The 25,326-nt window shown below is 44.6% G+C and overlaps 7 protein-coding genes and 1 pseudogene across 9 annotated transcripts; 4 read left to right on the forward strand and 4 right to left on the reverse strand.

The window, feature by feature from the left end:
* The first annotated feature begins 62 nt into the window (after nt 1-62).
* Nucleotides 63-1,944, forward strand: LOC306801827 (histone H1). The gene has a single exon (XM_079305238.1). The coding sequence runs from the start codon at nt 1,074-1,076 to the stop codon at nt 1,875-1,877; it is 804 nt and encodes a 267-aa protein (XP_079161364.1). The 5' UTR covers nt 63-1,073; the 3' UTR covers nt 1,878-1,944.
* A 1,121-nt stretch (nt 1,945-3,065) lies between these two features.
* LOC306801572 (histone H2B 1/2/3/4/6 pseudogene) lies at nt 3,066-3,674 on the reverse strand (annotated as a pseudogene). The gene has a single exon. The product of its transcript is annotated as a histone H2B 1/2/3/4/6 pseudogene (transcript).
* Nucleotides 3,675-4,590: 916 nt separating this feature from the next.
* On the reverse strand, nt 4,591-17,048 carry LOC306801802 (histone H3.2). 2 transcript variants are annotated; one of them, XM_079305179.1, is made up of 2 exons: nt 16,328-17,048; nt 4,591-4,605 (listed from the first exon to the last, which is right to left on the reverse strand). In XM_079305179.1, the coding sequence occupies exon 1, from the start codon at nt 16,879-16,881 to the stop codon at nt 16,471-16,473; it is 411 nt and encodes a 136-aa protein (XP_079161305.1). In that variant the 5' UTR covers nt 16,882-17,048; the 3' UTR covers nt 4,591-4,605; nt 16,328-16,470. The 2 variants fall into 2 exon arrangements, with proteins under 2 accessions (XP_079161305.1, XP_079161306.1); XM_079305180.1 differs by lacking the exon at nt 4,591-4,605 and adding an exon at nt 14,520-14,750.
* Nucleotides 6,718-7,145, forward strand: LOC306801603 (histone H4). The gene has a single exon (XM_079304785.1). The coding sequence runs from the start codon at nt 6,735-6,737 to the stop codon at nt 7,044-7,046; it is 312 nt and encodes a 103-aa protein (XP_079160911.1). The 5' UTR covers nt 6,718-6,734; the 3' UTR covers nt 7,047-7,145.
* LOC306801694 (histone H2B 7) lies at nt 7,294-7,975 on the forward strand. The gene has a single exon (XM_079304961.1). It carries the CDS (start codon nt 7,513-7,515, stop codon nt 7,891-7,893), a length of 381 nt encoding a protein of 126 aa, XP_079161087.1. The 5' UTR covers nt 7,294-7,512; the 3' UTR covers nt 7,894-7,975.
* Nucleotides 8,084-8,457, reverse strand: LOC306801703 (histone H4; the record flags this gene model as incomplete). Its single annotated transcript, XM_079304976.1, has 1 exon — nt 8,084-8,457. The coding sequence occupies one exon, from the start codon at nt 8,455-8,457 to the stop codon at nt 8,146-8,148; it is 312 nt and encodes a 103-aa protein (XP_079161102.1). The 3' UTR covers nt 8,084-8,145.
* A 909-nt stretch (nt 17,049-17,957) lies between the features above and the next one.
* Nucleotides 17,958-18,417, reverse strand: LOC306801520 (histone H2B 8; the record flags this gene model as incomplete). Its single annotated transcript, XM_079304649.1, has 1 exon — nt 17,958-18,417. One exon carries the CDS (start codon nt 18,415-18,417, stop codon nt 18,037-18,039), a length of 381 nt encoding a protein of 126 aa, XP_079160775.1. The 3' UTR covers nt 17,958-18,036.
* Nucleotides 18,418-18,782: 365 nt separating this feature from the next.
* LOC306801519 (histone H2A-IV) lies at nt 18,783-19,172 on the forward strand (the record flags this gene model as incomplete). Its single annotated transcript, XM_079304648.1, has 1 exon — nt 18,783-19,172. The coding sequence occupies one exon, from the start codon at nt 18,783-18,785 to the stop codon at nt 19,170-19,172; it is 390 nt and encodes a 129-aa protein (XP_079160774.1).
* Nucleotides 19,173-25,326: the final 6,154 nt, after the last annotated feature.

Below are 25,326 nucleotides of genomic sequence, written 5' to 3' on the forward strand. Positions count from 1 at the left end.
AATAAACATATAAAAAAAATACTTATTTTCATTTTTTGTACTCTGAAAAACAACGTGCATTTATTTTAAATTGAAGCTTGTCCTTGGAAAAGTGCACCTGGAGACTGCCCCTCTCTTGCTTAGCAGCCAGCTCTTTAGCAAATACATTAAGACATGCAATTTTTTTGTATTAATTCCAGTGTAGGGATCAGTCACTGGACAGTAAGAAAATGGAATATTTAGGAAACTGCTGTGAGAGAGGAATCCTAACTGATCGCTTGAGCAAATTTTATTATGCCCAAGTAGTTGAAAAATCAGCTGCAGCAGTGTCTCCTTAGACAATGATGACTCAGATTTTCACCAATCCAGCTCTATCAAAACAAAAACACTGACATATTATCAAACGATAGGGCATTGGTTATCATTATTAACAAAAATTGGCCGTGTTAAGCTTCTATGTCACCTCATTTATTAAGAAAGCAAGTATTTTTGTGGCAGAGGACGAGGGAACCATGTCTGCATTGTGTACACTGAGCAGCACAGCACAAATTGCTGTGCTGTAAAAAGTCACCACCTTTGGTGGGACAAAAAACCCCTCCACAGGACTTTCACCTGCTCCTTGCCTTGCTGCATAATGCACTAATTTAATTTATATTAATTATTTTGAAAGAGGTAAAGGATTTTGGACAAAGGAGCTAATTTCTAATCCATATTCAGTGCTCAAGATGAGCCTGTGTTACTTCCTTCTCTTTGAAATCGAATTGCGACCAAAATATCGATTTAAATCCCTGGTTTTCAGTTCAGATTAACAGAAGACCCTTTAAAGAATACTAATTAATTGCTTTGGAAACCTAGTTTCCTACATCGCGGATTTTATTTAGAAGGAAAAACAAAAGTTTCTGTCTCCCGAGGTCTGTTCAGGTCCAGGACTCAGTGTTTATCGCCTCTTTTTAAGCTCACCCGCTGCCTCTTCGAAAGGAAACTCGGCCGAGGGGAAAAAGAGTCTTTCTTTTCCACGCCGCTGCGAACTGGGGGGGGGTCAGTGGCGGAAATTCTGATAAAAACAGCCCTTTTTGGCTCCTAAGAAACACAAAATGAGCGGCGAGAAGGGAGCTCTGCGCCGAGCGGCGGGGCGGGCGCTGCAGCGCACCAATCACCGCGCGGCTCCGCTCTATAAATACGAGGCCGCCGACCTGCTCCAGGCCCAGTGCTTTTCCTGGTTCCCGGACGAAGCCGACACCATGTCGGAGACCGCGCCTGTTGCCGCTCCCGCTGTTTCTGCTCCCGGCGCCAAGGCAGCCGCCAAGAAGCCGAAGAAGGCGGCGAGCGGCTCCAAAGCCCGCAAGCCCGCGGGGCCCAGCGTCACCGAGCTGATCACCAAGGCCGTGTCCGCTTCCAAGGAGCGCAAGGGGCTCTCCCTCGCCGCGCTCAAGAAGGCGCTGGCCGCCGGCGGCTACGATGTGGAGAAGAACAACAGCCGCATCAAGCTGGGGCTCAAGAGCCTCGTCAGCAAGGGCACCCTGGTGCAGACCAAGGGCACCGGCGCCTCCGGCTCTTTCAAGCTTAACAAGAAGCCCGGTGAGACAAAAGAAAAGGCCACTAAAAAGAAGCCGGCTGCTAAGCCCAAGAAGCCGGCGGCCAAGAAGCCCGCCAGCGCCGCCAAGAAGCCCAAGAAGGCAGCGGCGGTGAAGAAGAGCCCCAAGAAGGCGAAGAAGCCGGCGGCAGCAGCGGCCAAAAAAGCGGCGAAGAGCCCCAAGAAAGCCGCCAAGGCTGGCCGCCCCAAAAAGGCAGCGAAGAGCCCGGCTAAGGCGAAGGCGGTGAAGCCCAAAGCAGCCAAGCCCAAGGCAGCCAAACCCAAAGCGGCCAAGGCGAAGAAGGCAGCGCCCAAAAAGAAGTAAGATGCCTGAGAGGAATTGAGAGTCTGCTCATTTAAATAAACCCAAAGGCTCTTTTAAGAGCCACCCACTTATTCTCAAAAAGAGCTGAAACACTGTAGTCATAAACCAGCAAACACAAATCACTTACAGATTTTGGTAGGAGTTTACACGGCATTAATAAAGTTTAGATTTTGGGTGCGTGCGCTTTCAGTAAGGCCTGCGTGGGAGATAGGGGTTTCCTTCAATAGGAAATGTGATCCTCGGTGCAATTTGGGAGCCCCGCGATAACAGCTGCGCCCGCCCCGCCCCCGGCACATTGCCCGGCGCAGCCCCGGGCGGAAAGAGGCGGCGTCGGCGGAGCGGCGGGCGCCCTTCGCTCCGGTGCCCGGGGGAGTTTAAAAGAGCCGCGTTGGGCCGGGATTGGCCCCGCACCGCCCCGCCCTCCGGGGCGCTCACCCCCGCATCCTCCGGGCACCGCATCGGCCCTCCCTCCCTGCACACGGCCTGCGAGCCGGGGGGGCGGGCAGGGGAGCGGGGCAGGGACGGGAACGTGCGGGCCGTGCCCGGCGGCAGCTGCTGCGGAGCTCCGCTCCACTGCGGGGCAGGAAGCGCTGCGGCCCCGCGTTCCCATTCTCCCCGGCTCCCTTAACATTGCGATGTAAATCACGGATCTCCCCCTTTTATCGACATTTTTTTTATTCTATTTAAGAAGGAACCATGTCCTGCAAGACTCTGGGACATTGCTATTTAAACCCCGAAAGCCCTTCATTAAGAAACTCTGTTCTTATTACCTAATCGAGAGCGGACACGTACTTGAGTAGGAACAGCCAGCATTAACAAGGGTAATGGTATATTAGGGGGCATGCGAGTAATATAACAAAACCCGAAACATACAGATCCACCTCAAAAAAATGACAAAACAGAAAAAACCGTTTATTTTACCGCTGTAGTGCACTGAAAGTAAGTGTTCCAAATAAAAGGGATTTTAACCCTTAGAAAACCCAAAAAACATTCACCTTCATCACGGGACTTGCAATTGGACAAGTTGGTGCTATCAAGTCCCTTTTAAAAGAGGGAAGATAATACACCACGCATAAACAAGGTAAACTTGGCTGGAGAGAAGCACCCGCTAGACTAATTAACACGTAAATGTTAAGCTCTTTACATACCTCCCCACAAAAAGCAATTCAGCCCTTTTACTTGAAAAAATTGGTGGCTCTTAAAAGAGCCTTTGGGGTTGAGAGTGACGGTCCGAGACGCCCTACTTGGAGCTGGTGTACTTGGTGACAGCCTTGGTGCCCTCGGACACGGCGTGCTTGGCCAGCTCGCCGGGCAGCAGCAGCCGCACGGCCGTCTGGATCTCCCGCGACGTGATGGTGGAGCGCTTGTTGTAGTGCGCCAGGCGCGACGCCTCGCCGGCGATGCGCTCGAAGATGTCGTTGACGAAGGAGTTCATGATGCCCATGGCCTTGGACGAGATGCCCGTGTCGGGGTGCACCTGCTTCAGCACCTTGTACACGTAGATGGAGTAGCTCTCCTTACGACTCTTCTTGCGCTTCTTGTCGCCTTTCTTCTGCGTCTTGGTCACCGCCTTCTTGGAGCCCTTCTTGGGCGCGGGGGCGGATTTGGCTGGCTCGGGCATGGCTGCAGGTCGCGATCTGCGCTTCCACAGCGGAGTGGCGGGTAATGCGATTACTCCCCAATTTATAGGGCCCGTATGCAAATCTCTGGTATCAGAAATCAGCGCTCCCATTGGACAACAGGCGTAGTGACGTCGCTACCCGTACGACTTACTTGGCTATTGGCTTTTTTTAAACACCACGCTGGGATTGGTCGGTGATTCGAATGCTCCCAGCCAATCAGAAGGAGCTCTTTCAATCCCCAAAGCTCGTCCGCCGCGGCGCGGCCTCTGCCCTCGGCTCCTGGAGTTTGGAACAGCAAAATGCAGTTATGGGCATTTCTAAGGGAATAAAAATACAAACAACCAAAACCAGAAACAAACAACTCGTGATGGGCTCTGCTACTCTTTTCTTTTTATTTATTTTTTTTTCCCTACTGAAGGAGCATGCCTGCATGCTTCATACAAGTCTACATCTGTAACACCACAAGATAAATGTAAAAGGACAAAAGCTGCAACAAGGAAAGGCATAGAGGGTCTGGAATCCAAACACTGTTAATCATGTTTAGAATTAATTCTTTTGGTCCATAGAGCGTGGCTTATTTTTCATCAATTTATATGGGATGGAAGCTGTGATTTGATTTGTAACATGATATTATTGGATTTCCCCAAAGATGAAATACATATTGCAACTATGTATTTAAGTCGAAACCACGTTAACCCTTAAAATTAAAGGTGTATTTTATTCTGCACTTTGAAATTGTCAGAAAATCAAGTTGTTTTCTTGTTAGTATCACTTCATTGTGCAAGTAAAAAACCATGATGCTATTTCCTTTTGGAAGCCTTAAGGACTATTCAAAGACTGAACATACTTGGTATGAGAGGAGAAATGTTTCTTATATAGACCCATGCCGCCTATCTGGAACAAGTGAAAAAAAGAGATCTTAGCAAGCTGATCTTGCTTCTAGTCTTTTTTCCTTGCTGAGCAGAAGCACAAAGCAGATCCATAAAGATTTCCAGTCTGTATGCAAAATATAGGTGTCTGAAGGGAAGCAAACAAAGAAAGGGTGAGATATTTTTCCTTCCCAGTGAGAAAGGTTTGCTTGAAAGTGCCTCTGCTGTACATTTCTCCTTAAATGTAGAGGCCAAGCAGTGTTAAAAAGAGCAGCTTAATGCTACCTGAGTTATCCTGCTCCTCTGTTTTAATATCTTCCCTCTCTCCACAGCCCTGGTGCCTCTCATCCAGAACAGGCATATGTGTTGGAGATATAAATTTGTTCTTGAACATAACTTCTTTTAGTGTAGTATAATTGTCTGTGGGGAATACAGAGAAAAGTACCAAGTCCCAGGAAAAGGTAAAGAACAACTTGGCCATCAAGAGGAGAGAGCACATAGTAACAGGAGAAATTACAAATTTACTGAGACACTTCTCATTGTGTAGTTGTGTGGTTGGGATTATTTGGGAAAATGTTTAAAGTGAACCTCAGAATCACAATTGAAAAGCTGGGTTGCAAGCCTGCAGGTAGCTAATGTAGATCTTTTAGTTGTTGAGACTGAAATTTTAGGCATAACTCTATGATTTTCTTCATACTTTGTTGGCTGTAGTTGCAAGCTTTCGAGTTTTGTAAATTGTGTGTTGTTATAAACTGAAGACTCTATAACTCTCTGGAGAAACATTAAATATATGTCACATTTCCACAGCAAAAAATGAGTGTAGTGAAAAAGACCAAGGTGAAAGAAAAGAACAAACAAGGGGAGGAAGCCAACTATGCATTTAAAAAAACCAAACAACCTGAACATATGGACACTTGAAACTACTGAAGGTGGTGGAACTCATTAAAAAGAAAGCAGCTATAGAAATACAGTAAATGAAAAATAATGGTTTGTGTTCAAAAAGTAATATTAAGTTAAGAAAAAACCAAGACAGGAATAGTTCAATAGTTAACAGTAGGACCATCACTGAGACCATCAAAATGACCAAACACGTGTCAGTTTTTAAAACACATGAAGAGGTATCGGTTGTTGTCATAGGTTCAGCAGCAAGAAACACAAATCAGATCCTCATCATCACATCAGTCTGAAAAAAAAAAAAAAAAGCTGCGGGATAATTAAGTCAGTGTAATAATTGACAAATGATTCGTGTTAATCATAGAAGTTTTGGAGTTTGTGTAAACCAGAATACTTAAAATAAGAAAAGAACATGGACCTAGATAAAGGGACATTGGTGATTAAACCCACTCTGTTTAAATCCCCGTTATGAGTATTGTGTATACCAGTAAAAGAGAAAAAAGGGGGTTTTCCATAATGTGAAAGGTTTTTTGCAGAATCAGGTTTCCTGCCTTTGTGTAACTAGTCGCAAACTACCTGCTAAAGATCAGACTTCCCACTTGTTCTGTTCTTTATCTACCAAGACCAGATAGTTATGTGACAAATTGTCCGAAGAGCAGTCCCGCGGAAGTTGGAAAGTTTCTTTGACCACCACTGCTTACTTTGCAGAATTATTACAACATAACAATATTAATTATTGATTACTACAAGAAAAAACATATTATAAAAAGGGAGCTGCAAACTCGGTTCGGTGGAAGCGTGGAGTGGGCAGTGACCCCTCACGTTTTGCCAGGATGCTGCTTGCTCTGTCTATATAAAATAAAGCAATCTATATTTTGCTGAATATCGAGAATCTTTTTTGCCATTTATGACATCAGGGACATGGGACATGCAAAACAATTCCTTCATGGCAAAAAATTTAAAGTGTCACCCTCGCAGGGAATAAAACAAAAAAGAGAATTTGCAGCGCATTACTCCCGTTTCTGAGGTCTCGGTAGAAAAGGGAGCATTTACCGTAGAAGCGGGACACGGCGCCCACTCTCTCCCCTCCCCAGCCGGGCCATTTGTCGGGGCTCTGCCGTCCCGCCGCCGCCATGGGCCGGGTTTTGCTGCAGCCCCGCGCCCGCCGGTGCTCCTGTCGCTCCATGTCGGTACCGAGAGCCCCGCGAGGCCGGGAACCGGGCACGGGGGGCCCCGGGCGGATCCGCAGCCCGGCCCGGTTCGGACTCCCGGGGGCGGGGCTGAACCGAGCCCGCCGCGCGCGGCCCCGGCGGGAGCGATGGCGCCAAAGGCCCGGCCCGCGGGGGGAGGGCGCGCACAGAGCCCGCCCCGGCCCGGCCCCTGCAGTCCTCAACCAGGTCGGACCGACTGCAATATAGACAAACCCGGGGCCGTTTGCATTGCACTGATCTGTGTGTGAGTAACTGTGAGCCATGTCTGGTCGGGGTAAGGGCGGCAAGGGGCTCGGCAAGGGCGGCGCCAAGCGCCATCGCAAGGTGCTGCGCGACAACATCCAGGGCATCACCAAGCCGGCCATCCGCCGCCTGGCTCGGCGCGGCGGCGTCAAGCGCATCTCGGGGCTCATCTACGAGGAGACGCGCGGCGTGCTCAAGGTGTTCCTGGAGAACGTGATCCGCGACGCCGTCACCTACACGGAGCACGCCAAGAGGAAGACGGTCACGGCCATGGACGTGGTCTACGCCCTCAAGCGCCAGGGTCGCACTCTGTACGGCTTCGGCGGCTAAACTCGAAGTGATCAATTCATATATGTAGTTTAAACCACAAAGGCTCTTTTCAGAGCCACCCACAAATTTCACAATAAGAGCTGTTTATTACTGGTGCTTTTGTGTGTTAAGGTTTTATAAGCAAAAGTCTACAGGCATAGTAAAAAAACAGGTGGGGGAATTTAACTAGAAATATATAAGGGCCGGGATTAGTAATGGTAAATACCCACCCAGTGCAGTTTGCATCGCGTACTGAATTTTTCTCGGATACTAGACCCTATGCGTAACTGGGATTGTATAAATGCAGCGCCTGAGCTCGATGGGTTAGAGGACGGAAGTGCCTGGAATTACGTGAGTATTTTTACTCCAATAGGAATGGAACAATTACAATCCTCTGATTTGCATACCGCCGTTATAAATAAGGGGAACAGGCGCCATTTTCGACGTTGTGCTACAGGGACGATCTTGGGAAAAAAAAGCGTTAAGGATGCCCGAGCCAGCGAAATCTGCTCCAGCACCGAAGAAAGGTTCTAAAAAGGCGGTGACTAAGACTCAGAAGAAGGGCGACAAGAAGCGTAAGAGAGCAAGGAAAGAGAGCTACTCCATCTACGTGTACAAGGTGCTGAAGCAGGTACACCCCGACACGGGCATCTCATCCAAAGCCATGAGCATCATGAACTCCTTCGTCAACGACATCTTCGAGCGCATCGCCGGCGAGGCGTCGCGCCTGGCGCACTACAACAAGCGCTCCACCATCACGTCGCGGGAGATCCAGACGGCCGTGCGGCTGCTGCTGCCCGGCGAGCTGGCCAAGCACGCCGTGTCCGAGGGCACCAAGGCTGTCACCAAGTACACCAGCTCCAAGTAAAAAGGATTTAAAATTATAAACCAAACGGCTCTTTTAAGAGCCACCACAAGTTCCTAATAGAGCTGTAATTGCAAGTACGATCCGGTACTCTATGTAATGCAAATGCAAAAATATAAGAGCTGGCTTTTGAGAGCACTTTTTATCTGTATTACTAATTTTAGCAATAACAAGCTCTTTTACGTGAAATGTGTGTGCGGCTCTGAAAAGAGCCTTTGTGGTTTAGACTATATATATGAATTGATCACTTCGAGTTTAGCCGCCGAAGCCGTACAGAGTGCGACCCTGGCGCTTGAGGGCGTAGACCACGTCCATGGCCGTGACAGTCTTCCTCTTGGCGTGCTCCGTGTAGGTGACGGCGTCGCGGATCACGTTCTCCAGGAACACCTTGAGCACGCCGCGCGTCTCCTCGTAGATGAGCCCCGAGATGCGCTTGACGCCGCCGCGCCGAGCCAGGCGGCGGATGGCCGGCTTGGTGATGCCCTGGATGTTGTCGCGCAGCACCTTGCGGTGGCGCTTGGCGCCGCCCTTGCCGAGCCCCTTGCCGCCCTTACCCCGACCAGACATACCGGCTGTGGTAACAGACTGCCTCACACGGCACCGACCATTCTCCGGAGCTCTTTATTCCCCGCGAGCCGACCTGGTTGAGGACTGCACCGGGAGGCGGGTCTCGTGCCCAGTCCCCGCCCACAGGCTCCGCGCGGCTTTCCGGGCCGAGTCGCTCTGACGCGCGCTGGCTCCGCCTCTCCCGGGGGGCCGATCCCGCCCCGCTCTCCGCCCTCGCCTCCCTGTGCCGCTCTCCCGTCCCGTTCCGCCCCGCCCGGGCCCCTCTGCGCGGGGACAGTTCCCCAGGAGCTCTGCCTCTCCGCCGGCAACGAGAGCCGGGATTGCGGCACCTTCTTCCTGCACCTTCCCCTTCCTTCCCCTCGGCCCGCGAGTCTGCGGCAAAATCCTACCAATGCGGGGCCTTGCCCCGCCCCTCCGCTGCTCTCTGCCCGCTCATCCCTGCTTCTGCTGGTGCTTTGGACGCTTCAAGTGTTCCTATTTAATTTTTTGGTTATTAGGAACTGCCTGCATAGACAACTTCCTTGGGAAAATTTATATAATCTCGGCCACCCTTGTCCTCTGCGAACTACAGCTTCTTTCTGTTACTAAGTTCTTTTTGTTTGAAATAGAAGGGGAAGGAAACACTCATACTGTGTCCTAGCTAGAGGATTTAATTAATTAATTTATTTAATATAATGTCAAATTTCCTTAGAGAGGATTAAAGTCTGAACAGTTCTGTGGCCTCTATTTGTTTTACTGTTTGTTTGTTTCCCTGGAAACACAAGCACATAAATGCTAAAATGTACGTATTGTCATACCTTTACCTATCTGGCATATTTTTTGACCATTTCTAGAAAAGCTGAAAGCCTAGAGAATTCTAAAAAAACAGACCGTAAGGGAGAAGCCACTGCTTGCAACAATATCTTCTGGGAATGCTTCCTACTAGGAAGTAGGAGACCTGTTCTTAGTCACTGTAATGAAAATGAAAGATTATTTCAAGTTGCTGGTGCTAATGTTTGCATTATCTACTAGCTAAGCATGAAGCATTTAAAATAGGACTGCTACTCATAATTTTAGTCATCAACATTAAAATACGTATTAATACTCTAGTACTACTAAATTTCCTGGATTAAGGCAGAATTGTATGAACTAATATATTTTTCCTTCCTGACATAGACACTATTAAATTAATTTATACTGAGATTAAACTAATGTCACAATTAAAAAATATTTGAGGCCACTTGGCATATTCCCTTTTAAATTTTTACCAGCAAAAATTCTCAAATTTTTACTGATTTTGGGCAATAATAAATGGTCTTTACAGTTAACAGAGGAATATTTATATAGAAATAAGTCAGTCTTCAAAAAGTATGAACATAAGAATTTCCCAAAGAACCTTTCAGAGATTTTGTTTTGGTGTGGTTTCTCTTTTAATTCGCATTTAGTCTTCATACTGTGAGAACTCATAGCATTATAAAATATTTTCACTGGTATAATTTTGTGTAACTTCTTTGAAAAAGAGAAGAGAAAGAAAGTGCTGCTCTAACAATACCCTCATGCTCCAGCATCCTTCTTTCTTATTAATCACTCACACATTCTAGATAAGAAATTTTTCTCTACCTCCTTTTACTTAAGCCCTAGAAGATGTAGAAGATGCATGTTCAAAAAGGATTTTACTGTCTTTTTGTAAGATAAACAGATCTATCCAAATTACTTTCTCCAAATACAGTAATATAAATAGGCAATTCTGGGTTTGGTTGGTTGGTTTTGCTTGTTTGCTTGCCTGTTTTAATGTTTGTGGTTATCCTTTAGCTCTTTTTCTATTTCCCTCTGCAGCAGACAACTTTGTTCAAAACTCTTTAGACTTCTCTTATGAAACTGTAAATTTACTGACATAATCTGTTTTATAACTTGGGCAACTGCCTGTTTTGCAATTGTGGCTCCAGCATCTAGGGATGTACCATAGTGCATTTGATTTTCATTCTTCCCTCATGTGAGGCCCTTTTAGCTTTCCTGGTCAGTCACCTCCTTTATAAGCACCACTATCCAAACTTCCATTCGATTCCTACATTTAAACTGGAGTCTGTACTTCAAAGTGATTGATGCATTAGTGTGACACCCTCCAGTTACAGGAGCCTGTTACAGTTACAAAGCAAAAGCAGTCAGCAACTCCAAAACCACAAAGTTAAATAAATTCAGCATTAGCACCGACGGATAAATGAAATAGTTGTGGAAAGATAACCAAGAGAAGGAGGAACAGAATACCATGCCTTTTGCAACAGTAAATACCTGATGGAGGCTCATGGAAGCTCTGGGAGACCTTTACATTTCTGAGGACTGGGGTGAGGGTTTCTCTCCTGTATAGCCGAGTTCTGTGTCTATCCTGGGACAATTGGGTGAATTAGTGAAAACTTCATACTGTAGATTTTACATAAATGGAGAGTAAAAAGTAGCTCTCAAACATTATTTATGAAAACCTGAAACCAGTCCCACCCCCTAAACTCCAGGGGATAAAAAGTTTTAGTACTTGAAAATGTTTTTAAAATACAACATATACAGTGTGCAAAATACTGTGTATTATGAAATGCCTCTAATATACTCTTATAGCCTTGCATTTCAGGGCCATTATACTAAAAGAAAATAAAATTAGAAGGATGTTAAGAACTTCCTATCCTTCCCATTTAGAGATGCCAGTTACAGATCTTTGAAAATGTGTAATGACTGAATGCACACATATATAACAATTGAAATTCAATCCTGAGAGCCTGCAAACAGTGTTGAACTCGCTTTTCATTTTATTTCTGTGTAGGTTGCACTAGTGCTGCTGCTGTAAGCTGAACTCAAACTGTGCATGCACCTGCCTAAACAACCAGCAAAACAACAAGGATGGCTTGGAAATGCTGCTGACTCTCTCACAGTTTTCAAGCATTGGATGCAGAGGCAGGGTGACACTTCTGTTCTGGAAAAAATTCTCTCCTAGACTAAGAATACCAAAGGAGTCTGAAAGTGGCAAGTCTTGGCAATCCCTCCAACCTTCCTTGGTGTCTGCATAGTCACCACTCAGACTTTTAAATGCATCTCTCCTGGGAGTAACTGGTCCATATCCATGCAATGATCTTAATTTTTCCCAAACATGTTCCTTTTTCCTAAAAGAACCCAAAAAAACAACCACAACCTCTCAGATGAGTCTGCCTGGGAGAACTGAGGGGAAGATAAAATGTTCTCAAATAAAGAAACTAACATTCAATTTCAGCAGCCAACAGTTAGGAAAAAAGGAGGGAAAGAAAAATTTCCTTCATGTTTTATTTCACAACACAACTAAACTGAGTTGCAGCTGCCCCTGTTTGTTGCTTGGAACTTCACTCTCATTGTGACAATGATTCTGACAGAGCCAGCTGACTGCAGCAAAGAATTCAGAAATTCAAGGGTTACTTATCATTGCATTGGTTCAATGGAGATTTTACCTGTTTTTCATATACTACTAATAGTGTGAATCAATTCAGGAAATGTTCAGCACACTGAATGGGCATCTAAAACACACAAAGATTTACATCTGACTTTTGGCTATTCCTGAAAAGCTATGTCTCAGAAACACCTTTTTTTGTTTGTTTCTTTCCTTTGTTTGTTCTTTGGTCCTGCTTCTTACATCATGCCTTAGCCTCTAGATCCTTATGTTCACTATAACATTGGCATACGGCCCAAAAATCCATGGGATCATATGGGACACTTTTAGAAAATTATATCCTGGATCAATTGCTTTCCAATTGATGGCATCACAATTTGAAGCTCTTACAGGCCAAAATTGTGTAGAGCTTTATAGATCCATCTGGAATGGATCAGTGCTGTGCTTGGAATGGCATAAAAAATTAAAAATCCATAAGTATAGAGAAAGGGGATACAAATACATCAAATATTTGTGGTATGGGGACAGCATTCAATAAAATGGAAGATATTCACAGATAGTGATGAGCAACAAAATGTAGAGAGAGAAGCAATAAGGACACAGAGGATATATAAAAAGTTTTTTTAATATCTCAACTACATTTAACCATCACACGAGAACAGATGACAGCATAGAGTACAGACTTGGCTGATGTGCAAAGACAAAGTGATGAAGCCCATTAAACAAGCACCTTGATGTTAATGGACTAGAAAAGCCTCATAGTGCTGAAGGGTAAAAGAACATGAAGGACAGGGAAACAGACATGGAACTGAACATTGTCAATACATGAAACCTTGAGAAAGCACCCAGGTGACCCAGATGAGAAAGGTGAGGAGGGAGCAGTGTTGGCGAAGGACCATGCTGCCCTTGACGTGCTCTTTGCCACCCCAGTGCACATTTTTTCTGTACAAATGGGTTTAATTCACACTGTTTGCATTGTTTTTATATATTAATGTTCTTTTAATTTGTTGTCTTTTTATTACTAAACCCTGGTGTTGCCATAACAGCTTCACTGAGCTTTCCATCTTAGTTCATAGCCTTATACAGGAAATTTTCATTAATTGTAGTGTACATATTCTCATGATGTATTGATGTAGTTTAACATTATGGCAGGAGTGGTTGTAGCATTAGGCCACAAGAGCTGACCAAAATAAAAAGTTTCGTTAACAGCTAATGCTGCTTACCTACAACTTGCCCAAAGCAGAATGAAAAAGGTAAGGAAGTACCAAGGAAACAACTTCAAGAATTGAGGTAATATCAGACAAAAGAAAACACAAATACTCCCTCAAAAACAAACAAAAAACAACAAAAGAGACAACTGACCAGAAGGGAGTGATGGGCTTGGGAACCGAGTGCTGGTCACTTTTGTGGGGTTGAAAGTTAATTTTTGGTGTAGTGTTCACTCTACAGATCCACCTAGCTCAGGCTGGAACCTGAGAATTAATAAAAGACATGCTGGAAACCTTCACTTGGAAAAGAGCAGGATTGTAGAATCAGACACTGTTATTGTGGCCAGTGAAATTAATTCCATAACAGGAATAGCTGACAAAGTACTTTCTAATATATGATATAAAATCCTAATAAAAGTTCATACTGTTGTGACAATATTGTTGCATATCCACCATCTGAAACATGCTGAAACCCTTATTGAAGATACAACATGATTTGAGAGTGAGAGAGGAGTCAATGACATAGCAGGGCAGCACTGGCCAGGCCTGGAGGAGAGCTGCAGCTGGCACAGCTCAAACTTCACTGTTGCTGGTTACTGAGGATGCAAACAACAGTGATTCAGATTGTGAAAGAGTCCAAAAGAAGATTTGAAAATTCAAATGTGTTTAGGACCTACCTTGCATACTGGTTGCATGGAAACCACCTTCACAAAATACTTAAAATAGTTGAGTCAAATTAAACCTGGCTTTCATATGTATATATCTCTGTTCAGATTGTTAAAGAAACTAATAGCTGTCAAGTAGGACTGATTGAAGTTTTTTTTTTCTAGAAAGATACTGTCACCTAACCTTTCATGCATTTGGATGAAATGAAGTTTTTCACCAGAATATCAGTAGCTAGGCTCTATTTTACCCATTGGAATAATAACATTCTTTCAAGCCATGATTTTAATTTGAGCCAGTTCATCCATGGAGGATGGCTAAAGGGCCAGGAGTCCTAGCCAGATATCTTGCTGAGCATCTAAAATCACCTGCAAAAGCACCTTGATTACAAACAGCAGCTCTCTAGCCAGTCCTCAGCTGCTCTGCACAGAGGTTTTGCTCACATCCAGCTCTGACTCCGCAGCTTTCTTTTATCTCAGGCTCCCCTGTAAAAAGCAAAGAAATGCAGCTGAACCTTGCTTGTACCAGTGAATCTCCACTTTTATTCTCACTTGGACTAGGGAATATTGCACTAAGTTAACTGTGCATTGCACATCTTTCTTTCTCAGCTGATGAAATCAGTGCCTTTTTTTACAATTCGAGCACACAACCCTGAATAAATCCAACTAATTTAGCAAAACAGTATAGGGTCTTCACAAGACTAGAGGAGAAATAACAAGAGATTAAGGCAAGTAAAACCTATTTCTGTCTTGCCGTTCAAAAATAATTTGGTTCTCGAATATTCAAAAAACCCAAACAAAACAGTGTCATTTCTGATGCTACATTTTGCTGAAATGTAACTACTATGACCGATGGTTTATAAAAGACACAAAATATCTTCCAAATAAACTATTAGAATAAGCTATTTTACTTGATTTTTTTTTTTTCATTTTATTATAAGCAGATGCAGACAGCTCTAGGTAAACAGATCTTTGATCATCTCGGTAAAATGAAATGAATTAGCTTTCTCTAAAACTAATTTCTGCAATTCCGGTGGTAATCTATGGGAAGAAAAAAAATAAATCTGTTCGCAAAAAACACAAGTCATTTGTCAATGAACATATCTGGGGGGATGACTAAATCACAGCAGAGACTTTTTAATTCCCAAAGCACTACTCCCGATACCTTTCCTCCTCCCTTTTAACCCTCCGGGGCTCAGAAACAGAAAATGGCTGAAAGTGAGAAAAACAGAGGAGAGAAAATGGTGCCGAGGCGCTTGATTGGTCAGATTTTGCTGCAGAGTCCAAGTTTGACACAGAGAAAGAAATATTCCTAAAATGAAGCTCATCAGCGGTTAAAAGTAAACTAAGAGTCTTGCAATCCTCAGGCTTTCCAGGAGAAATATTTACTCTCAGTGGGCCTTGTTTGCTAGTTTTAAATGAATGTGTCTAACTCAACCCAACCGCTCCTTAAAGCCACAGGGTCTCATTTGCAGCATCGAAACACCAAAGCGACATAATTCCCAATAATTCAGTGGAACAGCGAACTCCTCAAATTACATATAACTACCTGTCGTATTAAAATACATAAAGGAGCCATAAAGGCAGAAATAATTTTAGAAATGTACATTTTTCTGGCGACTACAGATCTATTTACTAGAACAAGGGGGTGCGTGTGACTGAATTTACAATAAGGGAGAAATCTGTTTTCCAAGTAGGTTCACAAAAATCACTGAACACGACAAATAGGAAAGAGCCTCAATTTAAAAATTATTCTAAACCTGTTAGCAAGCACAGATATTTCTTGGAAAACACTTCTTCTGTGGGAATCAAGTTTCTTTTGGAGAGCCTTAATGACAGAAAACTGATGCAACCTAAAATCTGTAACCATTATAGTCACGCGTGGGTCCTGGACAAGACACCAAGCAAGGAACACACCACGTGGAAGAGGGACTCCGAAAACATCCTTACATTCCACACACACATCCTATCTCCCACTATTGGAAATACATTTATATCGGAAATAAATAGTGAATGAGATGGACTGAAAATGCCTGCGGGACGTCGATCACGACCAGGACTGATAAAGCACCGAGGCAAGTATTGAAAAAGAGCTTCCAGGGGAGGAGTGTTAGGGCCTTCAGAAACAGAGCCCCAAGCGCCCTCCGAAAACAAACCAGAAAAAAAAGCAGGGGGAAGCCAGGAGATAATATTGCTGCTGGCAGTTCAACGCAAAACTGAAAAACTGCGAAATTAAATGAGGAAAATAAAAGCAGCATAGCATTTACAGTACACGGGATGTATTCAGACTGAATTTAACTTCTCTGATGATGAGAGAAGGATGGCAATGCGATTCTTCCTTTACTAATTCAAACAGCATGAACAAATGATTCAAAGACACATGCTGACAGATTAAATCCACTCATATTTCAAGCGGGTATGGTCCTTTACAGTTCAGTAAAAGCTACGTTTTCTAAATACCAAAGAGACGAAAGAAAAACATACAGAAAGCAGTTTCTCACACTTAACGAACATTTCTAACAGAAAAAATATCTTACAAAAAATAGCTGCACTGCAGTCTGGTGAAAGGCAGTAACTAGTTCCTACGAAATACGACTTGGATATTGTTTGGTACTTACACGACACGCGAAATCTTGTTGACTGTAAAAAACATAACTTCCTACCTGTAACTAGGAATTTACAGCTCTTTAAATGATGTTGTGGTGGCTCTTAAAAGAGCCTTTGGGTTTTCTCTGATCAGAAGTCGCTGCTTGCCAGCAGTTTATGCGCGCTCTCCGCGGATGCGGCGGGCCAGTTGGATGTCCTTGGGCATGATGGTGACGCGCTTGGCGTGGATGGCGCACAGGTTGGTGTCCTCGAAGAGCCCCACCAGGTAGGCCTCGCTGGCCTCCTGCAGCGCCATGACGGCCGAGCTCTGGAAACGCAGGTCGGTCTTGAAGTCCTGCGCGATCTCGCGCACCAGGCGCTGGAAGGGCAGCTTGCGGATCAGCAGCTCCGTGGACTTCTGGTAGCGCCGGATCTCGCGCAGCGCCACCGTGCCGGGCCGGTAGCGGTGCGGCTTCTTGACGCCGCCCGTGGCGGGCGCGCTCTTGCGGGCAGCCTTGGTGGCCAGCTGCTTGCGGGGCGCCTTCCCGCCCGTCGATTTACGCGCTGTCTGCTTCGTACGCGCCATCGCTCGCGGACCGGGTCCAACAGGAAACAGAAAAGACACTGAGCGATAAGCAACCTCAGCGGCCGATATTTATAGCCACCAGCGCGCTGTGATTGGCCGGCGCGAAGGGACGGCTGCCATTGGACAGAGGCAGAGTTTGAAAATCCCGCGCGTTGGGAGGCGCTGGAGCGGGGAACCGGGGGGGCCGGCGCCGCTTTTCGCTCCGCACCGCCCGCCCGCCCTCCCTCCTTCCACGGGAACAGCTGCGCTCCCTTTCCTCTAATCCCGCAGCTCCGCCCTGCCGAGCGGGACTGGGGACGACCGGGAGCGCTCCCATGGCTGCAGCGCGCCAGCAGACGCGCAGTTTTTACACTGGCTCTGCAGTTTTCTCGCGGGCTCTGCCCGGGACAGCCAGGATTTAACCTCTTCGTAAAAGGCATTTACCCAAACACAGCCTTCCTTGCGCATCCCGAGCTACGGAAGGTTCATTAAAGCGCTCATGTTCGCTTTTTGGTTTTTGGAGTTGTATTATTTTTTTTCCCCTACCTAGGGTCTCTTAAATCACTTGTAATTTCCTATTATGCTGTCACTTACGGATTTCTTAATTCTTCACTCCGTCGGAGACATTAATAAACTGTACCACTTATGAAATCTCTAGGACCAATAAAATTAGATTGTTCTCTATTCCATTATGCACCTGCTGTGCATGCCGCTATAGATTTAATTAACTATCGACTTTTAATTGTTACAGACTAATAAGTGAATCCCCGGGTAAACAAGCCACTTTGGCTTGTAGCCAAGTCACTTCAGAATTACATCTAATATTTAAAGTGGACGACAAACTGGCATTGAGATTAACTAAAATAAATACTCTAAAACCAGTAAAGAAACCATGAATAGCTTAAAAACTCATTTAGGTACTTAACATGCTTTTTATAAACCTGCGGGATCAACTGTCAGAACGGGACAGACAAGACGACCTAAATCCTTCCGGATGCTTAACCAGGATAAGCATTTTCCCCTAATCTTTAAAACAACACGTTCTAACCCACGGACTAAAACAGTACCAGGTATAAGGACCACTCACCGAAAAGAACCAATGTGATCGACTCTTTTACTGAATATATGGGTGGCTCTTAAAAGAGCCTTTGGGGTTGAGTGACGGTCCGAGACGCCCTACTTGGAGCTGGTGTACTTGGTGACAGCCTTGGTGCCCTCGGACACGGCGTGCTTGGCCAGCTCGCCGGGCAGCAGCAGCCGCACGGCCGTCTGGATCTCCCGCGACGTGATGGTGGAGCGCTTGTTGTAGTGCGCCAGGCGCGACGCCTCGCCGGCGATGCGCTCGAAGATGTCGTTGACGAAGGAGTTCATGATGCCCATGGCCTTGGACGAGATGCCCGTGTCGGGGTGCACCTGCTTCAGCACCTTGTACACGTAGATGGAGTAGCTCTCTTTCCTGGTCTTTCTACGCTTCTTGTCACCTTTCTTCTGAGTCTTGGTGACAGCTTTCTTGGAGCCTTTCTTGGGAGCGGGAGCGGATTTGGCTGGTTCCGGCATTTTGCTGATCTGTCTTTACCTGACTACGGCAGGAACGACGCAGACAGAAAATCGGAGTCAACCCTTATTTATAGGGACGGTATGCAAATGAGATGACTCAACAGTGTCCTTGTTCATTGGACAATTCAGGTACATGACGTCAAATACTGCTCATCTTCCATTGGTCAACTTCTGCATCTGCATTCCCATTGGGTAAATTCACAATCCTCGCATTCACCAATCAGAAGTCCAAGCGGGCCTCAGAAGGAAGCTATAAAAGGGCAGAATTACAGCTCCTGGTGCAATTATCTTTACTCACTGCGCTTAGCCCGAGTTTGCGCAGCTCTTTTGGCCTACTCGGCTCACTCTTTTTTGCATTTTGAACCATGTCCGGTCGCGGGAAGCAGGGCGGGAAGGCGCGCGCCAAGGCCAAGTCGCGCTCGTCGCGGGCCGGGCTGCAGTTCCCCGTGGGCCGCGTGCACCGGCTGCTGCGCAAGGGCAACTACGCGGAGCGCGTGGGCGCCGGCGCCCCGGTGTACCTGGCGGCCGTGCTGGAGTACCTGACGGCCGAGATCCTGGAGCTGGCGGGCAACGCGGCCCGCGACAACAAGAAGACGCGCATCATCCCCCGCCACCTGCAGCTCGCCATCCGCAACGACGAGGAGCTCAACAAGCTGCTGGGCAAGGTGACGATCGCGCAGGGCGGCGTGCTGCCCAACATCCAGGCCGTGCTGCTGCCCAAGAAGACCGACAGCCACAAAGCTAAAGCCAAGTAAAACTCACCTAAATAACAACCCAAAGGCTCTTTTCAGAGCCACCCACATCTTCCTAGAAAGAGCAGGAACGCTTGATCCTACAGATACATGCTGTGTCAATACACTTAAAAATGTTAAATCTCCCGGGGGCGGCTATCTAAAAATGCTCTAAATATATAAATATATATCTATATTTATATTCTGCCTTGCTGATTTGCAGCTTTTTTCTTTTTCTTAAAAGTTAAGGCATTTATGTAAACGTGCTTCAGTTGCCCTTTTTGAAAAAAGATTAACAAAAGGTGGCGATTGCTGCCGATGGAATCGTTTCCCCCAGTACGGTTAGAGAAGTGACCTCTGCTAGGCTGAGCTCGCTGCCTCCCTGCCGGTGGATCCCGAGGGGTGAAGCTCCGCTCCCCCGAGGGAGGAAGGACGGGGCGGGTTCGGGGCCGGCGCCGCCAATCCGGCTGGAGCGCGGGGCTTTCAAACCGCGGGGCTGCGGGGCCCCTCTGCTGCGAGCCTGGGCTGGGGGTGGAGGTGCATTCCCGTGGTCTGTGTGCAGCGCCTGCTGCCCTTTTCTGCTTTCCCTGGATCTCTTTTTTCTCGTCTGAAACTTAAAGCTTTCAGTCAATAGTGAGAAAACTGTAACTATTTGCTAGAGGGTTTCCAAAAGGTAACGTCAGGAATTCTGAATTAAGTGATGAGTGATGACAGTTGCAGAATTGACTCGAGTGTGAGTTCGTTTATAAGCACCAGAGAAAGTCACATATACACGAGAAAGAGAGTAATGATATACTAGTCTGCACTTGAACTGATGTTTTATTTCCTTCCCTTCCATCCTGACAGCATGAATAGTGTATAAAGGTGCTCTTGACGTTTTACAGAAAAAGCGTCCTTGTCTTAAACGGTATGATCTCCTGGGTGCTGCTGCCTTCGGCTTCGATGAGCTCTTTGGTAGCACTTTCTTTGGATTTGGTAGCCTTGGCTGTCTTTTTTGGACCCTCGGTCGCCACGGCAGCCTGGGCCTGCTGGGCTGCGGGAACCGCTGGCACCCCGAGAAGGGGAGCAGGGCCGTGGCCATGTGGAATTGGGGTGTCTGAAGCCGCCAGCCTCCGCATCTCTCTTCTCGGGGAGTCAGGGGCTCATAAATCACGGCAACACGCGAGGGATCGGGAATTTCAGGGAGGAGCTTCTCCGCCATTGGAGCCTCGCTGCGAGGAGACGGCGTCAGCTCCGTTCTGCTCTCTTCCCTCCGAACAGGTCAATTTTTTGGGGTTTTTTGCCTTTATTTTTATTTTCCCCACTGTGAAGAACACCGCGTTCCCTCCTTTGTTAGAATGGATGTGGATAAACGACGCTTTCGTTTGTTTTTCCTGCGGAAAAATGCCCGAAGGGAAAGCAGGAATGCAACGACGGGAGCATCCGAACCAGGCTGCCTGAGGGCTGAGGAGGGTTTCCTTTGTTCTTTAAAATCGTCCCTTGAGAACTAAGGCGAGCAAAAATCTGCCTTTTCCCCCCTTTTTTCCCCTCTCATTTTTTTTTATTTTTTCTTCTCTTGTTTTTTCTTTTCAGCTTTCTGCCTCCGGAGGCGGAGGAGTGAGTCACAGGGGCGTTGTATTAATGGAAAATGTTTTTCAAGCAGAGGGAGATAACGTGGGAGTTCCCGGCCAAAGTCTTGCTTGGAAACGAGATAAGAATCGTGGCTCTGTTTCTGAGCAGTATATGATTCCTAAGCATTTTTCAGATTGTGTGGTTTTCCTTTGCTTTGTTGTCAGTTTGCTGTTTTATTTTTTGCTTTGTTTGGTATTGGGGTTTTTTTTGTTTGTTCGTTTTCCTTGTTTGTTATATTGGCTTTTCTTTTCCTTTTCTTTCCCAAAATAGGCAGAGGACTTTTTTATTTTTTTCCCTCCTTCTTTTTAATCATCTCTGCCCTGCTGAAATGAATTGCATTAATCATCTGCCATTCAAATCTAGACTTTGAAACAGCAGTAACATCAGGACTTTATTAGTAACCATTCTGAAATTTGAGGCTAGAATCACTCCAGGGTTGTTTTTTTTTTTTTTTTTTAAAGTTTTGTTTCATAATCTCGATTTTGCTGTATTTTGCATATTTGGCAAAATAACCTTCTATTGGTCTATATTTAGTAGAGTAGGAAGAGATTCCATGAGCCTGGAGAAGGGAATTGATTTGTACGAGGTTCTGATTGGGCCATTTGAAAATCCTGAAGCAAAGGCCTCCCAGGCTTCATTTTTGCCCTTGAAAACATGGGGTGAGGAGGGAGCATTTCTTTTCAGGAGAAATGTTTATATTTCCTTCTCAGGCACTTCAGTATTTATGTTCTGCTTCTCTCAGAAGTCACTTGTTTTGGTTTTGTTGGGGTTTTTTCTTATTTCCCCTCCCCCTGCTGATGTTTTTAAAATTGTTTGAAAACACATGTATTTCAACAATTTTAAAATAAGATACGGGTAGATCGCAATCTAGTGTAAAGTGTTTGTTTTGTTTTCCTATTATGTTCCTCACTAGAAAATTGCTAAGCCCATTATTTAATTCATTAAGGTCACAGTTTCATTCTCTGCCTTTCTAGCCCTGTTTCCTCTTTCAGACAGCTCATGTAATGAGCTCAGTTTCCTAATACAGAGATTTTAATATTGTTGCATTCTGTATGCCACCAACAGGATTTCCATGATGGGTTTAAACATATTTTTGTTAGTGCAGGAGAACTGATGAGCTCTGTATGCTGAATCCTCTTTTTCTTCAGCTAAATTATGCCTGGAATGTTTTTGTTCAATTACTGCATATCTGAATTTCTCCCGACCAGTCATTCACAACTAATGTAGAAAGGCAATGTTGTTCTGCCTCGAGTAGCTGCTTGTTATAAATGAACACATTCTCTGTCTGCATTCCACAGTTAAAATAAAATGTTTTTATATATTGAAATAGAAGAGAGAAATATATGACTTCTTTGAGTATGTGACAAATGAGTGGTGGTTTTTTGAATGCATGGTATTTCATTTCATTGCAAATGTGGAATTTACCTTCCCTAATTTAGTTTCATTCAGCCAAACTGAGTCCTCAAACAGGAGGAAGGCTTTAGATTTAAGAATAGTGCATCAACAGATGATTTGGTCATGAAGTAAACATTTAATATCATATGACCCTAATTACTGAACTTTAAGTCCACATAAACTATATCATTATGCTGTAAAGCACTAACCATAACAAAGGTAGTGCAATCTCTCAGATTGCCTGCTCCCGAGTAAATGTTATTTAACCTGTAGTTACCCAATAGCTTTTTGTTTTTCAAAAAAGCAGGGAGATATAATGTGCAAGACAATATTAAAATAAAAATAAAAATCAATGAAACTGTGCTTAGTTGCAGAAGGATGCTGAGAATCAAGTTTAAAAAAGTGACATTGTACCAGAACATTTAATATTAGGCTTTATCTTAGTAACAATAGAGTGCAAAAAACAGTCCTTAGATATTAAATTCCTTCCGAAAATCTTATTCAGGCTGTTTTTTGGGGTTTTTTTAAACTTTATTTTTTCCTGGTTTGGTTTGAGGTTTTTTTGTTTGGGTTTTTTAGTTTGTTTTATTAAAAGCCTCTGTAGGCTTGATTTTTCTCTAGTGATCTGATAGAAGCACTGTTCCAACTTCCTTGGTAGTAAGCAACCATGCAAAGTCTTAGAGGAACATGTGATTTTAATTTTTTTTTTTTTTTTCATGATAATTTGCTTTAGACTAGGAATTTTATCAATAATGTAGGCAAGCTGGAGTATTTACCTAGAGCAAATGTGAGTGGAATTAATTAATCACCTAATACGCATACTATCCCCACAATGCTCCAGGCTCTTCCTTGTAAATCTTAAATGAACATTTGCATCACACAGCCTATGCAAAAGTTAAGCTTTCATAGTTCTTTTATTAAATTACTCTGAAATTCCTTCACTCAAATGTTTAGCTTCTTTAGTATCTTTCTGCAACCTTACATAACACACCAAAATAAAATACAGTTGGAACATCTTACAAATGTGTGGTGTTATTCTACACACATAATTTGAATTACGCAATTAGTAGTTTATTTTTCTTAAATACTTAAACCCAGACCTGCTTAAACACAAAATGTACTTTTTAAAGAATAGGTTACTGTTTATTTCTCTGAAATACATAGTCACAAAAAATGTTTCCAGCGCGTCTAACCTCCACAGAAAATCGGATTGCCACGAGCCGTAGCTAAACCCTTGTGTGCCTTTCCCTTTGCACGCTGTGACATCCCCGTGGTCGCTGTGGATGAAGGCGGAGGCTCCGCGGGGTTGGAGCATCCCCCAAAACCTCGGGGATCGGGATCCCGGCGGGAGCAGGGCCGGGGCACCGCCCGCCAGGGCTGCAGCAAATTCCCACCAATCCTGCCCGGGAACCAGCTCTCCTCCTCCTCCTCCTCCTCCTCCTGCTGTTCCAGCTTGCTCTCTCAGAAAATACTCTCTTGGTTCTGCAGGCATCAGGCTGAGAGAGCAATGGACCATCCTACATGATGGTTTATCCTACAAGATAAAATACTTCTATCAGGTCCCAGTGATCATTGCATCCTTCCCCTCCCCTTGTCCATTCTGTCCTAGGAAACTTGATGCAGAAACAACCCTGCCCCAGCGACCAGGCTGATGCAAACAAACATTTTTTCCTCTCCAGGAGGCAGCTCTGTGAATCACATCTTTGAGAGGCTGATTGTTCCAGGCCTCTGCACTCTGCATACAAGTGATAGTTCTTTTTCTCATGTGGGGAGGGCTTTCAATAGGAAAACAAGTCCTCTTCCTATAGAAGCCACAGGTTTTTCCTGTCATGGGATTCCTCTATGGCCTTCACTAGTAGTTTCTGAGAGAATCATGAGAATATCTGTACAAAAAATGATGCTAGCAACTTGTAACCCCAGGAAAAAAAAAAAAAAAACAAAAAACAAAAAAAACCAAACAAACCAAAAAAACCAAACCAAAGCAAGAAAAACCCCAAACAAACAAAAAAAACCACCCCAAAACCAAAACAGAATTTATACTCTTGAATAGGAGCATTTTGAGAGTAAGTTTTTTGTTTGTTGGTTTGGTTTTTTGTTTTGCCTGAGGTCGGGGTGGGGGGGGGGGGGGGGAAAGGGGGCAGTTTTATATTTGAGACTTGTTTGTTTTATTTTTTTGTTTGTTTGTTTTTGCTTACCTTATGGAAAAACTAAACTTGGTCCTCAGGACACACATGTGATTAAATAGATCAGTTTACAAACTATTTACCACCGGTGTTAGGACTTGTGCAAGCAGCTGTGCAATCCAGAATTGATTTCTGTGAGAAGAGAAATTTCTTCTTTCCTCACATCATCTTTCTCTTTTCTTTCTGATTTGAATAAAGTCTATAGACTAAGGATCCATTTACTTAAGAAAACTCCAATGGAACTTGGACAGCATTTCTATCAGTAACTCTTTTGCTGTAATTCATTTTATTATTAATATAGACTTCATTAAGCTTGATAGATTTAACCACTGACCTTCCAGGTAATAAAGATAAGCAAGAACATCTTCAGTCAACAGTGATCATTGTTCTGAAGGTGTCTTAGTATGCTTACTAGAGAAGCCATTTCAAGCATTAAATCACCTTCATCACTTTTCTCAGAAATGTCTTTACCTCTTGCAATAGTTTATTTATTTAGAGGCCAGGAATGTGCACACTGTGCTGGGTAGAACCATTTCACACAATGGTAAAAAGTATAAAAGTAAAAAATATAAAATCCCGTTTTATTCTCTTCCTTTTCTGGTGATTCTAAACATTCAAGTAACTTCCATTGCAATGCTTATGAGCATCGAACACATTTGTTTTATTTATTTGTAGTTTTCAAGTGCGAGAAGATTTTTTTAAAATTCAGATCAATCTGGAAGGTGCAGTAAATGTAGAAAATGGTGCTCAGATGTTCTAGAGAGTTAGGAATCAAGCACAAGGGGAGGACAGGCAGTGAAACTGGAAACTATGGTTGAAAAAAGTAAATAATCTAAAATTCGGGAGTCTTTTATTTAATGAGACCCAAAATACCTAAAGATAGGGAGCCCAAAATGTTCATGCTATTTAGGTAATGGCAAGTTCCCTGTTGCATATCAGGAAAACAAAGATTTTTTTTTTTCCTCACCAAAAGGATGGTTGAATTTGCC

The sequence above is a fragment of the Erithacus rubecula genome (genome assembly GCF_903797595.1).
Source record: "Erithacus rubecula genome assembly, chromosome: 4".
Lineage (NCBI taxonomy): Eukaryota > Metazoa > Chordata > Aves > Passeriformes > Muscicapidae > Erithacus > Erithacus rubecula.

Bases quoted from the DNA above. Each gene is read 5' to 3' on its own strand.
- LOC306801827 (XM_079305238.1), top strand. From the start codon at position 1,074: ATGAGCGGCGAGAAGGGAGCTCTGCGCCGAGCGGCGGGGCGGGCGCTG.
- LOC306801603 (XM_079304785.1), top strand. From the start codon at position 6,735: ATGTCTGGTCGGGGTAAGGGCGGCAAGGGGCTCGGCAAGGGCGGCGCC.
- LOC306801694 (XM_079304961.1), top strand. From the start codon at position 7,513: ATGCCCGAGCCAGCGAAATCTGCTCCAGCACCGAAGAAAGGTTCTAAA.
- LOC306801802 (XM_079305179.1), bottom strand. From the start codon at position 16,881: ATGGCGCGTACGAAGCAGACAGCGCGTAAATCGACGGGCGGGAAGGCG.